Source organism: Mizuhopecten yessoensis, unplaced genomic scaffold (assembly GCF_002113885.1).
Source record: "Mizuhopecten yessoensis strain PY_sf001 unplaced genomic scaffold, ASM211388v2 scaffold10331, whole genome shotgun sequence".
NCBI lineage: Eukaryota > Metazoa > Mollusca > Bivalvia > Pectinida > Pectinidae > Mizuhopecten > Mizuhopecten yessoensis.
Window position 1 is genome coordinate 1,280,804 of NW_018408493.1, and position 13,322 is coordinate 1,294,125.

The 13,322-nt window shown below is 35.8% G+C and overlaps 1 protein-coding gene across 2 annotated transcripts; it reads right to left on the reverse strand.

The window, feature by feature from the left end:
- Nucleotides 1–368: 368 nt before the first annotated feature.
- Nucleotides 369–12,795, reverse strand: LOC110460172 (mesenchyme-specific cell surface glycoprotein-like). 2 transcript variants are annotated; one of them, XM_021512927.1, is made up of 11 exons: nucleotides 12,699–12,795; nucleotides 11,516–11,712; nucleotides 10,388–10,624; nucleotides 8,767–8,959; nucleotides 8,234–8,378; nucleotides 7,809–7,923; nucleotides 7,304–7,486; nucleotides 4,366–4,434; nucleotides 1,966–2,207; nucleotides 1,526–1,734; nucleotides 369–487 (listed from the first exon to the last, which is right to left on the reverse strand). In XM_021512927.1, exons 2-11 carry the CDS (start codon nucleotides 11,688–11,690, stop codon nucleotides 400–402), a joined length of 1,656 nt encoding a protein of 551 aa, XP_021368602.1. In that variant the 5' UTR covers nucleotides 11,691–11,712; nucleotides 12,699–12,795; the 3' UTR covers nucleotides 369–399. The 2 variants fall into 2 exon arrangements, with proteins under 2 accessions (XP_021368602.1, XP_021368603.1); XM_021512928.1 differs by having other exon boundaries at nucleotides 12,694–12,764.
- Nucleotides 12,796–13,322: the final 527 nt, after the last annotated feature.

Below are 13,322 nucleotides of genomic sequence, written 5' to 3' on the forward strand. Positions count from 1 at the left end.
CAGTGTCGCGTTTTCAAATTTGTTTCACGTTTTATTGCATCATTGACGAACGCATGGTTCATTTTCACAGTAGAATCGAAATAATTTCTTTATATTGTAAACAAAGAAATCTCAACAATCGGCAAACCCTCCTGGTATAATTTAAAATTGCCCAGCCTCTTTTTGAGATTTCTCTGTCTACGTCACATAGGAATGATAGATTCTAACAATCTCATATGAGACTCACATGAGTGAAACGTTCATCTAGCATGTTTGGAGGTGGAAACAAATATGTGAGTGAATGGTAGGTAACATGAAGTAACAAAAGAGGAACGCACTATGCTATAATAGTATTAGATATCTCCCAGTAACAAAGGAACAGTCAAAAGCACGTTTTTTAAATTTTATTAAGTCAGAGCATTATACATCCACGAATTCCTTAATGCTGAGAGAACCTGTTGCTTTGCTGATCACAAACAAATATGAGTTGGACCCGCGGGTGATGAATCTGTGACGAAGTTTTATAAAAATAACATATTAAACATATAGACAGACAATCCAAATTAATAGGTTTTCTGCAAATAGTCTAGACCATTACAGTTAAAAGATATCTTAAAACTATATTCAACACTTATGAATTTTCACTGCCACTTCCAAACATTCTTAAAATATAGGCAGGAATAAAACAGCTTCTCTCCGGTCGTCGGCAATTATTGAACTCGATTTGATGACTCTCAATTACCATTACCGATTTCTGTGTCAATGGTCTACCTTACCGCATGTTAGAAATGATATTATCCATCGTAGTTACCGAATTCTGTGTCAATGACCTACCTTACCCCATATTAGAAATGGGATAGCAATTACCGATTTCTTTGTCAATGCCCTACCTTACCTTATGTTGGAAAAGAGGGCCTTCATAGCAGCAACCAAATTCCGTGACAATGACCTACCTTACGCCATGTTAGAAACGAGGGTCACTATAGCAATTATCGAATTTTGTGTCAATTAGCTACTTAACCGCATGAGTGAAAAGAGCGTCTCATTATGCATTATCAAAATCTGAGTCGATGATCTATCTAAACCCATGTTAGACATAACAGTATCCTTAGCCATTACCGAATATTGTGTCAATGACTTATATTACCCAAAGTTAGAAATGAGTTATCCATAGCAATAACGGCATTCTGTGTCGATGACTTACCTTGCCCCACGTCTTTCTAGTCTTTACCGAATTCTGTGTCAAGGAGTTAGTTTACCCCATGTTCGGGAAAGAGCGTCTCATTAGCCATTCCGTGACAATGACCCACCTTGCCCTATTATGTTTGCAATGAGAGTTACCATACGCATTACCGAAATCTGTGTGAAAGGCCTACCCAAAACTCAGAAATGTGCACGTCCCCAACCATAACGATAAGTAAAGGAGTAAAAATAAATCTATCAGCAACCACACTAAAAGAAACATATTGGACAATATATTTGACTCACCCCTTGCAAAAAATGTAGCTGACCGAGGTAATTTTCCAGCACTGTGTTAACGACTTACCCCATGTCAGAAATGAGCCCGTCCCCGGCCTCTGACATAGTCTGAGCTTGACCCCACGTCGCCGTGGTGTTTCCAATCCTGTGTACACTCTCAAAGGAGGGCGTATTTAAATTAAACGCATACACGTAGACAAGACCGTTCCTTGTAGCGGCTGTGACTAGGGTCCTGGAATTATACACACCACTGGCGAGGACATTTGGTTCCGGACCCTAAGCACGTAAAAATGAATTGAATTAATTTCTGTGATTATAAATTAAAAAACAAAAATGATATTTAGTTAAATGTTTTGTCTTTTAAAAATAAGAATCAGATTAATTGTACCCATACACTATTATCCGAAAATCTATTTTTGAACATTTGTGTTGTATCTTTAGAGCCCCGAACTCTCCGAAGCTCCAAATACTAACTTCCGAACATACGTTAAATATTGTATACCATACCATAAGCGTTGACCGGCTGTCCATCTCAGCTGACGGAGAGAGTGATGCATTGGAACAGTCGCCATTAAACACATTCATGTAAGAATCTCGGCCATGTCGCTCTAAGTCATCCCCCGTTGTGTATCTAAATGAGCTGTCGTTGATGTCCCAGAAGCCGATGTCACGACCCCCGAACAAATGAACATCGGAAATGAGGCCACTAATAACACTTCTGCCGTCACTGTTGCTCATTTGAACTCTTCCTGCAATAAAACACTCGTAAATTGGTATTATATACCCAACGATCTCATGGTTACTGTAGACCAAGAAATGTTCGCCGTAGTTTAATTTTCGCCTTTTTCGCTCTCCGTAATGAGGGAGAAGTTATCATTACAGCGAATAATCGTAAACAGCATAATGCATATAATAAGTCAATGTGAGGGGCGAAATCAAGATTGAGATAATTTTGATTTTATCGGAAAAGGGCGAAAGTTTGAATGGGCGAAATTGTCCCGGTACACAATACCTTTTATTATGAAACCCTTTAGTCAATGAGCAAATGAATGCTACAATATCGAAGAGAGAACTAAGTTGAAATATTCATACAGCTACGCTATAATGGTATTACAAGTATAACTAAATGTCTCGTCCCCTTTTCATTCTGAAATCAGGTGAACATAGTTGGTAATTCTAGAATGATTTAAAGACACTTTAGTAGAATACTGTATAGACAGCTATACAAAAATATTAATAAACAACTACGCTATAATGATAGTACAAATATCACTGGATGTCTCGTCCTCTTTTCGTTCCAAAATCAGGTGAATTATTTTGGAAATTCTAGAATAATTCAAAGACAATTTAAAAGAATTCTGTAGGATTGCTATATTTAAAATAAAATCTATTACCTGTAACTAAGCGCGATCGGGTTATCTCAGTCGAGGGCTTAGATTCTGTAATATAATCCAAACTGAGGCGTAAGCCGAGGTTTGGATGTTACAGAATCTTAGTCCGAGACGGAGATAACTCGATCATGCTCAGTTACAGGTTATTGATTTTTTCCCGTACCTCTTATTACTATTCAATTTCGCTAAAGAGTACAAGTATCCCGTCTTGGGCCTCAAACAAATATGATGGTTTCTACATTACTAAAGCTACATTTGAATGCTTCCGCGTAAAAATAGTCTGTCCTTTCAAAGAAGAAAACGTATTTCACAGTGTAGATTATATTTCATCTTTAACACCAGGAATCAAACAAATGCACATCAAAATAATACATATAACGACAAAAGATGATATTTAATTTCGAGTCGTTAACGCACGGATGATAACATCGCTGTGTAAAAATTCGCGTTAAAGTACCAGACAGTTCGGACAAGATTGACAAATCTACCAAGGGGTATGACGTAAAATATCTCTATCTGAGATGCGAAAATACTTTATCTACAACTATACCAGAATGTTTGATAGATAGCAATATATATACACTAGATATTCTACAGTCGATTATACCAAAACAATTCAAAAACTCGAATACTTTTTCAACACACTACAGTGAAATACTTTAAAGTCGGTTACAATAGAAAACGACTTTTAGTTGTAAAGGGGATCGTTATACAGTCCCCAAAACTGCCCACATTTTCGCAAATTAATTTAATGGTGCATCAAAAAGACCTTTCAGTACAGTTGTACAATTATATACTAGTATATCAAGTGGCGTACACCGATAATTGTGTCAGTCAATCAGAGGCCATGACGGCCATGTTTGATGGCCGATCAGAAATTTAAACGTGTTACGTTATCTGCCCACCAATGCTGATGGGAAGGTTACTACATGTAAGTGTCCGGCTAGTGGTCTCTGAGAAAAACGCCAGAAAACTATTTGTCAGTATTGATAATAAAAACAGTAACGGTGCGAAAACAAATAGTCACTCACTTGGTTTTGGAAACTTTATAACATTCTTGATTGCAATAACGTTATATATGGATACATACCAGAAATTGAACAACATGACCTGGCCCATTTTATTGAGAAAATCAACCTCCTAGTGCACTTACAGTTTAAATGTTATAACCTATAATCTTGAAAAGAGGTCGCAGGTAATTTTCCTTTCCAGTACAGAAATACAGGTTCACTTTCCGAATCCTTAACCATTTTCAAGGCAGTCGTATTTTCAAATTCATTTAGAAAGTTAGCAATAATTCCCAGACCGGGATTGAGATGCCCTACGTTCGTCCGACCTTCGACAGAGTATAGAATCTGCTAAACTGGTAGAAACACAATGGAAAATACTAGTAAACAAATATATATCTTATAACTGAAATAAAAATAAAAATAATTGTTAATAAAATTATATATATATGCATGTTGTTTGTTTTTAATTTGCTGATTACATTTCTCTAAGCAAATATGCCACTCACCTAAGTGATTACTGGTTGCGAGGTTGTACGCCAGATCAGGAGATATCGCCGCTTGGTCTATCTGGTTACCTATAAATAACATCAATCAAATTATGTATGATATTTGACAATTAATCAATTAGATGTTCCTTAATTAAAGAAGAAAATAAGGAACAATAGATACAGTATGCAAAAGAATAATTGCAATGCACAATACAACTGTTTCGTCCTACTAGGACTGATCGGTGATTTTAGGGGCCTAAAGTTTAAAAATCCAAATTAATCCAGTACATCTACTTTTGAAACAAACAAAAAAGTCGGTGTTTAAAATTGCTTAGTTATACTAATATCAAAAATTAGATGAATAGTAAATAGAAATACCGGATAATTTCATATTCCGTCTTTGCGTATTGCAGAGTTATCTTCTCTTGTGAGCAGGGAATGATTGTTACGTCAATGGTTTGTGTGAGAAAATTACGTCGTTTCTCAAAAATTGATGACGTTACTCTCGCAAACCAATGAGGTAACAATCAATACCTGCTCACAAGAGAAGATAACTCTGCAATACTCAAAGACAGAATTTATGATTGTAAAGTATTATTTTATGAACCGTGACACTGCTTAAAATGGATAAATTTGTGGGATTAAGAAATCCACAAGCTGAAAACAACCTTTTGAAAGATGAACATAATATGTTACAACAGATAACAAATATCCTTTTTATACAATGATTAGCGTGTATCTAGATATTGTTAAGTGAATCTTTTTCCTGCTACAATAAATAGCAAGAAGCTAGCTATCTTAAAGCAAATAATTTGTTAAGCAAAGTTTATAAAATTCTGTAGCTTTTTTAGCGTGATTGTTATTTGTGCTATAGAACATGGAACGGAGATATCTATTGTGACCTAATCATTCGGCTATCTGTTTTGAAGTGAATCATATGTCGTCGATTGTTAATAAAGCTTTTGTACAATGATTGCAAAGTATGCCACGTAGCTGTCTATTATGACTGAATGACTCGCATGTCTGCTTTAGGTAGCAACTAGAACACTGACAGGTCAGTAAGGGCCCCGTCTTGTGGCAAATATATCCCCCATAATCATCAAGAAGCAATCTGCCCATATAGCTGAGCTTGACGTTTGACATTTGGACTTCAAAAAGAATCGCAAGGAAGCAAAATATACATTTTACATGTACTATGATGTGAGTCTTGTTTCCTTCCACCTCCATATTTGCTGGGCTAACAGAAATGTAAATACCGATGCAATACTCATTTGTTAGCTTTGATTTGTTTTATTTCACCTTATATAACTCCTACATAGATCAAGATCAAGATCCAGGGTCAAAGTCAGAGATCCACTTTGTCTTTGACCTTTGGACCCAAATGACCTTGACCATTAACCTAGTGATCCTGAACTTTGGTCAGTTGACTTATTCTTTAATTCCGACCAACTTTGCTTCTTGATATCATAACAAAATGTTCATCAGTGAAAAATACAAAACTTGACCTTGACCCTTTGGACCCGTTACCTGGACCTAAGGTCATTTGACTCCGTGTAAAGTTCTGAACAACATTGCTTCATAATGTCATAACAAAATGTTCATCAGGGAAAAGGTACAAAATTTAACCTTGACCTTTGACCCAATGACCTTGACCTTTGGTCAGTTGACTCCTTGTTCAATTCTGATCAACTTTGCTTCATCATGTCATAACAAAATGTTTATCAGTGAAAAGATACAAATTTGACCTTGACCTTTGAATCTAATGACTTTGACCTTTGACCTCAACCTTTTACTCAGTGTGTTTCTTTGTTTGATTCCGAACAACTTTGCTTCATAATGTCATAGCGAAATGTTCACCAGTGAAAAGCTACAAAATTTGACCTTGACCCCTGACCTGATAACCTTGACCTTTGGTCAGTTGCCTCCTTGTTTAATTCTGATCAACTTTGCTTCATAATGTCATAACAAAATGTTCATCAGTAAAAAGATGCTAATTTGACCTTGACCTTTGAATCTGATGACCTTGACCTTTGACCTCGAATTTTTACCTCACCTGTGACTCCTTGTTTAATTTTGATCAACTTTGCTTCATCATGTCATAACAAAATGTTCATCAGTGAAAAGATGAAAAATTTGACCTTGACCTTTGAACCTAATGACCTTGACCTTGTCTTTGACCTTGATTTTTTACCTTAATCTGTATTTTTGTGAACTGAACATCTTGACCAAGTTTCATGTACATCGGTCGATAAATACAAAAGTTATCAGCCAGGAACAGAATTTGTGAACGGACGGTCGGACAGACAGACAGACAGACAGACAGACAGACAGACAGACAGACATGATTACTCATAGGGTACCCGTATCTCCGATACGGGGCCCTAATTAGCAAGTTATTGTAATATGATTGACTTGTCTACTGTAAAAGTAGATAATTGTTGTAATGTAAATGCCATGTCTATTACAATACATAGAAAGTTCATAGTGGTTATAATGTAAATGCCATGTCAATTACAATACATAGAAAGTACATAGTGGTTATAATGTGAATGTCATGTCAATTACAATACATAAAAAGTACATAGTGGTTATAATGTAAATGTCATGTCAATTACAATATACAGAAAGTAGATAGCTGTTGTAATGTAAATGTCATGTCTACTACAACATATAGAAATTATATGTAGCTGTAGTCATGTGAATATCATGTCTTTAACAAATATTTTAAATATTTAGCTATTGTACAATAAATGTACATCTGCTACAGTAAATAACAATTGTACCTAATTAGCGTTATAAGCAAGGACACTAAAGCTGTTACAAGTGTTTTGGTGACTTAATGAGCTGAGCTTACTGCGGACAGACAATGAAGCCGTTACAAGCGTCTCGTTGACGTACCGATTTGAGTGTGCCTTTTACAAACATTTGAGCCGTTACACTTGTCATGTTCACTTACCACTTAGGGCGGTCAGCGCCATGACACTATCGGTGAAATTTACCCCTTGTTCCTTTTCAGTATACGTCCTTGGAACACCAGTATTAGCTGTTACTACATACGTCGTTGAAGTAGTCCGAACGAAAATGGCTGCGGTTGGCTGGTACAAACCCTTGACGTCATAATTTGTTACCAATATGGCACCTACCACAGAGAAAAGCCTTGTAGTTAAATGTTCTCGTGGTGAGTATTAGCTGTCGTTAATAATTATAATTGTATACGATACGCTTAATTTATCAGTATTTCTTTTTATGATATTGTCATGGGAAGTAGTACTCTCATTTAAGATTGCAGTTGCTTTTTACTGTAGGAGTCAAAATTCTCGCTTATGGAAATGTGTTGTGACACTTTAACTGATATAGGTGTAACTAACCCCCCCCCCCCCCCCCCCCCCCCCCCCCCCCCCCCCCCCTCATCCGAGTCAGCGAGCGGTGATCACGACTCATCCGAGTCAATGGTGACTCACCGGTGTCGGCATCACTTGTATCAATGCCATGTGGCTGCCAATCCTTGGTTCCGAATGGTATGAGGTCATGCCATTCCACGTTCACCAAGTTGATAACTCCCATCGCATTGTTTTCCTTGAATCATCAAAATAGTTGTAATGAGCAGACAGGTTTTCATCGGACGTATATTACATTGCTGATATCTACGAAAATATTTTTATATATTTTTTTTATATTTTTTCTGTTGAGAAATACTCATAAAACATTAAGCTTCAAACTTAATTTGAAGATGAATTAAAGCTTTTAAAAAGATTCAGATCAGTTTCTACATTATCATGGTAAACCGTCTGCCTCACCAAGGAAAAGAGGTTGTCAATAGTATCGCAAGAAAACGACCCGGAAGTCTTCTCATGTTAACCCTAGTGTCTAGTTTCATGCTCAATACCGGCATTGTGACGTAAGCCCAGTTTCCGTCATCGCTGATGGCAATCTGCTCGGGCTCGAGGTCTTGGGAGAAGAGCGTTACAATACCATTGTTGTGGTCTCCACGGTATGTCCACCTCACTCCTTTCTGTAGGTAGTTTACATACCTGAACAAAACCATATGAAAAATGATAATATTGAGACAAAGCCGTCTCGTTTTCCATACCTCAAAAAAGCATTACGAAAATATGCCACCAATGTACATATGAATATAAATAATGGAAATTTAATGTTTTCATAATAAGTATCATGTACGTATATTTACATTTCCAATGCAAGTTTCTCTATAAGCATAACTATGAGAAACTGCGTGCATAGGGCTATGAGTTCCATTGTGCCCTGTCTTCAGTACCAAAACAATCACGCTGTTGAAATATATAAATTTGATCCAAAATATCAAGAAGCCCAAAAACCCTAGTAATTGTTGAAACATGTGTACCGGTGTTACCTGACTGCTACTAACAGGACAGCCTACTATCTAACACAACAACTTACTGATCATTGAAGAAGTGTGTTGAGAGTTCCGTGGTACAAGGGGTAGTGGTATCGACTAACGCCATGTCGATGACAGACACGGTTCCATCGGGGTCTGTGAATACGCCGTTCACCAACCCAGCCCGGCCTTCATTGGCTACTAGCAACTTTGAACAATCATTGGTGAAAGTCATACTCTTCGGAGACTCGCCCACTACAAACAAAAGAGATATATAGGACGCCATACAAAACAAGACAATAGCCTACATAATTATGCAGGTGACGTCAAACGTGTTTTAGAAGACGAAAATCACATTTTAGTTGACTGGTTCTTAGGAAATGGCATGGAAACTAATCTTGAACACATCCAGGCCATCAATAAAGTAGTAAAATCCTGTCAAGATGTTAAATCTTCTCAGGTAGAAAACAGAAATATAGCTTGTGAAGGCATCGCAAAGCTGTTAGGAGTATATATAGACAGTGACCTTTAATTCAAGCACACATATCTCAAATATTTGTAAGATGTCTTTCACGCAACTTTGTGTGTAAAAAATAATTTGTGCATATGTATCTAAGAAGGCCAATTTCACTTTATTTCATCAGATATTTGAATACTGACCGTTAGTTTACTACATTTTTTGATATTACAAACTACAGGGAAATGTTAAAGATACAAGAAAGGGCTATCATGTTTATTGATATATACTGTAATCAACTATAATATTGTCTTCTTCTTGACGTAGCTTGGGAGAGGCAGAAAGACCTGAGCATAAAACCAACTCAAATCGTTTGACATCTATTTCAATTTCTACTCAAGTTGGACTAAATGAAACTACCAAATCTTTTCTATTTCAGTTGCCCATACCATTGATCAGATTGACATTGACTGTGAGTATGAATACATATTTCTGTTGTTTGTTTAACCGTTTTCATGAAATACGAGCAGTAAACACGACGTTTATAATCTGTTTTAGTATTTATTTTTTCATAATATTTCTATTTTAGTAGCTTACACTACATCGATGTAGGATGGTCCTCAAACGATGGAATATTTTTGCTTTACGCCAATACTGCACAAGCTCCAGTATTAGTGACAAACACCACAGAATTTCACAAGTTCCAATTATCGAATAACACACGTTGAAACTGAAAAATAAGGATTGAACTTAACTAGCCTGAACCTTAACCTGTTAACTTATCCCTTTACTTATTTGTATTTATTAATATTCCCTGTCAGTACAGTATGTTAATATAAAGTTAGTTATTTTTTAAACAAGTCGGATAATTCGTTCTATTGTTTGTTTATTTGTAAAAATTAATTAAAGATTCCGTTCTCTTCAGGCGTTCTAAATATTCATTCTAAAATATATTCTGATGTATTGATACTGCTATCATAATGTATAGTTTCGGTAAACGTTGAGTTATTTGCAAATAAATTATTAATTTTTAATTAGGAAAACCTTAATTTATTCAAATTTAATAAATTTAATAAACTTCATTTAAATCAATTCAAAATTGAAAGAAATTTTTGTTTTCATTGGGTTTTTTTTTTCATTTTTTTTTTTTTATTCATTCATGTATTTATATCCTAATTTTTTGTTTAATACAATGTGATGAAGCGTTACAGATACGTGATACAGACCTGTAATTCGTTCGAAACCATCACACTTAAATTGGTCAGTAGCACTATTGTAACGCTCGCACAAGTAAACATGACCCTCTGTGAGTCCGAATGCACTCTCAAACAGCACAGCCACAGTGCTTCCGCAGACAGCAATATCGACGAGGTTTCCGTCATTTCCATCAGTAAAGGAATGTGTCTTTACGACTGTTGGACTTGCTGGAGTTTCAACACTGACGATACGAACGCATTTGGAACCTATACCACAAAGCAAGAATGGAAAGATGAATCAGTATTGTAAATTAAATCAACATTGTACAAAACAAACACACAAAATAAAAATATAACAAACAAAAAACGAATCACATATCTATAACATTGAGATACTGTGTTTTTAATATATGAAATATGTAAAAACAAAAAATATATATATGCCTCCAGTTTGGTATTTTCATCAACTCTTCAAGACAGGATTCTCTTTAGATGAAGAGAGTCACCAAATTGGTTTAAATTCACTTTTTATTTAAAATTTGTTATTTTTCATTTATTCTCCAAGAAAGGAGATTTTGGAAATAAAAAAAGTCACTGGATTGATTTGAAATACACTTCCAGTTTTTTTTTCATTTGTAATTAAGGATCCTTGTCTCACTGCGCTATGGTCTTTAGCATAAACGGTATTTTGTAATTAAGGATCCTTGTCTCACTGTGCTGTGGTCTTTAGTATATAAGGTATTTTGTAATTAAGGATCCTCGTCTCACTGCGGTATGGTCTTTCGTAAAAACGATATTTTGTAATTAAGGATCCTCGTCTCACTGCGCTGTGGTCTTCAGTATATACGGTATTTTGTAATTAAGGATCCTCGTCTCACTGCGCTATGGTCATTAGTATATAAGGTATTTTGTAATTAAGGATCCCTGTTTCACTGCGCTGTGGTTTTTAGTATATACGGTATTTTGTTGATTATTCTTGTTAAGTTCACCTTAATAAGTGGCTTGCAGAAATGTTGTATCAAAGTTGCAGTCATACAAGGAAAAACTGTTTCCAATGCGATGTTGGTTTTTGGCAGTGGAACAGAGATCCTTAAAAGTTTATTATGGTGAGGCTCGTTAAGGTATTGAACGTAGTAGTGTTCAATAAGGAATATTTACCTGCCACATATAGAAGACTAAAGAGTGGGTCGTAGGACGCTTTAAATGCAGAGTCCGAAAACATATCCGAGTTGCCTGTTTCACAACTTGCAAATTTCATGTAGCTGACATTGTTGAGCGTGACAGTAGCTGTGGCGGTTGACAAAGCAAACAAGAACAAAATAAACGTCCCCATGGTCACGTGATCTCGACAGGCTCTATAAGAAATATATCATAAAAAGTCAAAATATTTCTCATCTTAATCATGTTGATGAGCTTTCGTGTTACCCAGGTTACTTTGTCTGACTATTTTTTTTTATAGTAACATCCCTGTTTCCCCTATCTACAGTGTTAACGTTACGTAATTGATTCAGTGTATTGATGGATAAACAAAACAAAACAAAAACAAACGAAATAAAAAAACAAAAAGCAATAGAAATTTATATCCCTATATATGACTATAAAAAGTCATGAACAAGTTATAATTCTTATATCAAACTCAATGTTCCTTAATGGTAGAAACAAATACAATATCTTGCTTTCGTTTATAACAGATCACCTGTCAGGTACCTATGTGTACTACATCTTTCTATGTTTAACGGCCGGCAAAGACCGTGATGTGACGAACTATTGTTAATGGGAAAACATCGTCACAAATTATCAATATAAATACAAATGATGAAGAACTTAATTGAATGTTTCTATTGTAGCCTGACAAAATAAACGTTTTACAACACCAGGTTAACATCCAAACTACATCATCTGTCTTTCACAATCACTATTGAAATGATATGTTAATGGTGATGTCACAATGACCATTTAATTATATACAGCAGAGGCCTTCCTAGTTCTATAGTCAGAATAAAATCTGACTATCTGTGCATAAACTTGCTTTTAAGTCCGTTTAGGATTCATAAGCAATAAGTAAGGTCGGAAGATTGAAAAAAATCATCTCTAAAATGTTCCGAAACACGTTTGGGATACGTTTTAAAGGGCAATGGCCAATTAACTGTTCATAGCGTTACAAATTTTAATTAACCTGGTATTTCATGTGCAACAGCCCTTCAAAGGTCATTTCTGAAGTCAAATAAGACAAAATGTTTGAGAAAAGAGCCACCGAAAGTAAATGAGACGGAATGTATGCCATAGATGGAAAATATAAATAAATGTTGATTTGATAGCAATATACTAAATCTCACCTTACCTTCAGAGGGCGATGGAGGTAATCAACGGACAATCGTTTACGTCGCTGGCTTATCTACAGGTCTGTCATCTGGACATTCCCACATGACAATCCTAACGATATTGTATTGGTGCAGTATGTTAGTGCTGTCACATATCAAAGACATCAATGTCCCACATAAAACAATAGCTTACTCCCCTTAAACCGACACTAACCGTCCTCTCCAATATCATGTTCCTTACTCCACGAGAAGTTCGATGATTTGAAAGGCCGACAAATGCAAAGTAACAACAGAAAGACAATATGACACTAGCGCCAAATAAGAACAACATTAAACGACTGATTGGAAACCTCTAGAATGAAAGACACACCAAAACATAGTTCCCTTTTTTACCCTTAAATGGTTCTTGATTTTTATCTTCCGTGATATATAACGGCAACAGTGTCTACATAAAGCATTATTTTTTATATTCACGGATTGTGCCGAATAACACTACTTCAGTTCTAGATGTATAATACTGACAGACAAACTCACCATATACAGTTTCAGGACAGGCAGGTTGACGAAATTATTGGCAACTTCTGCAGTTTTGCAGTCGTCATTAGGGTATAGTTCGAATTATCAATATTTTATTTTGAAAAAAC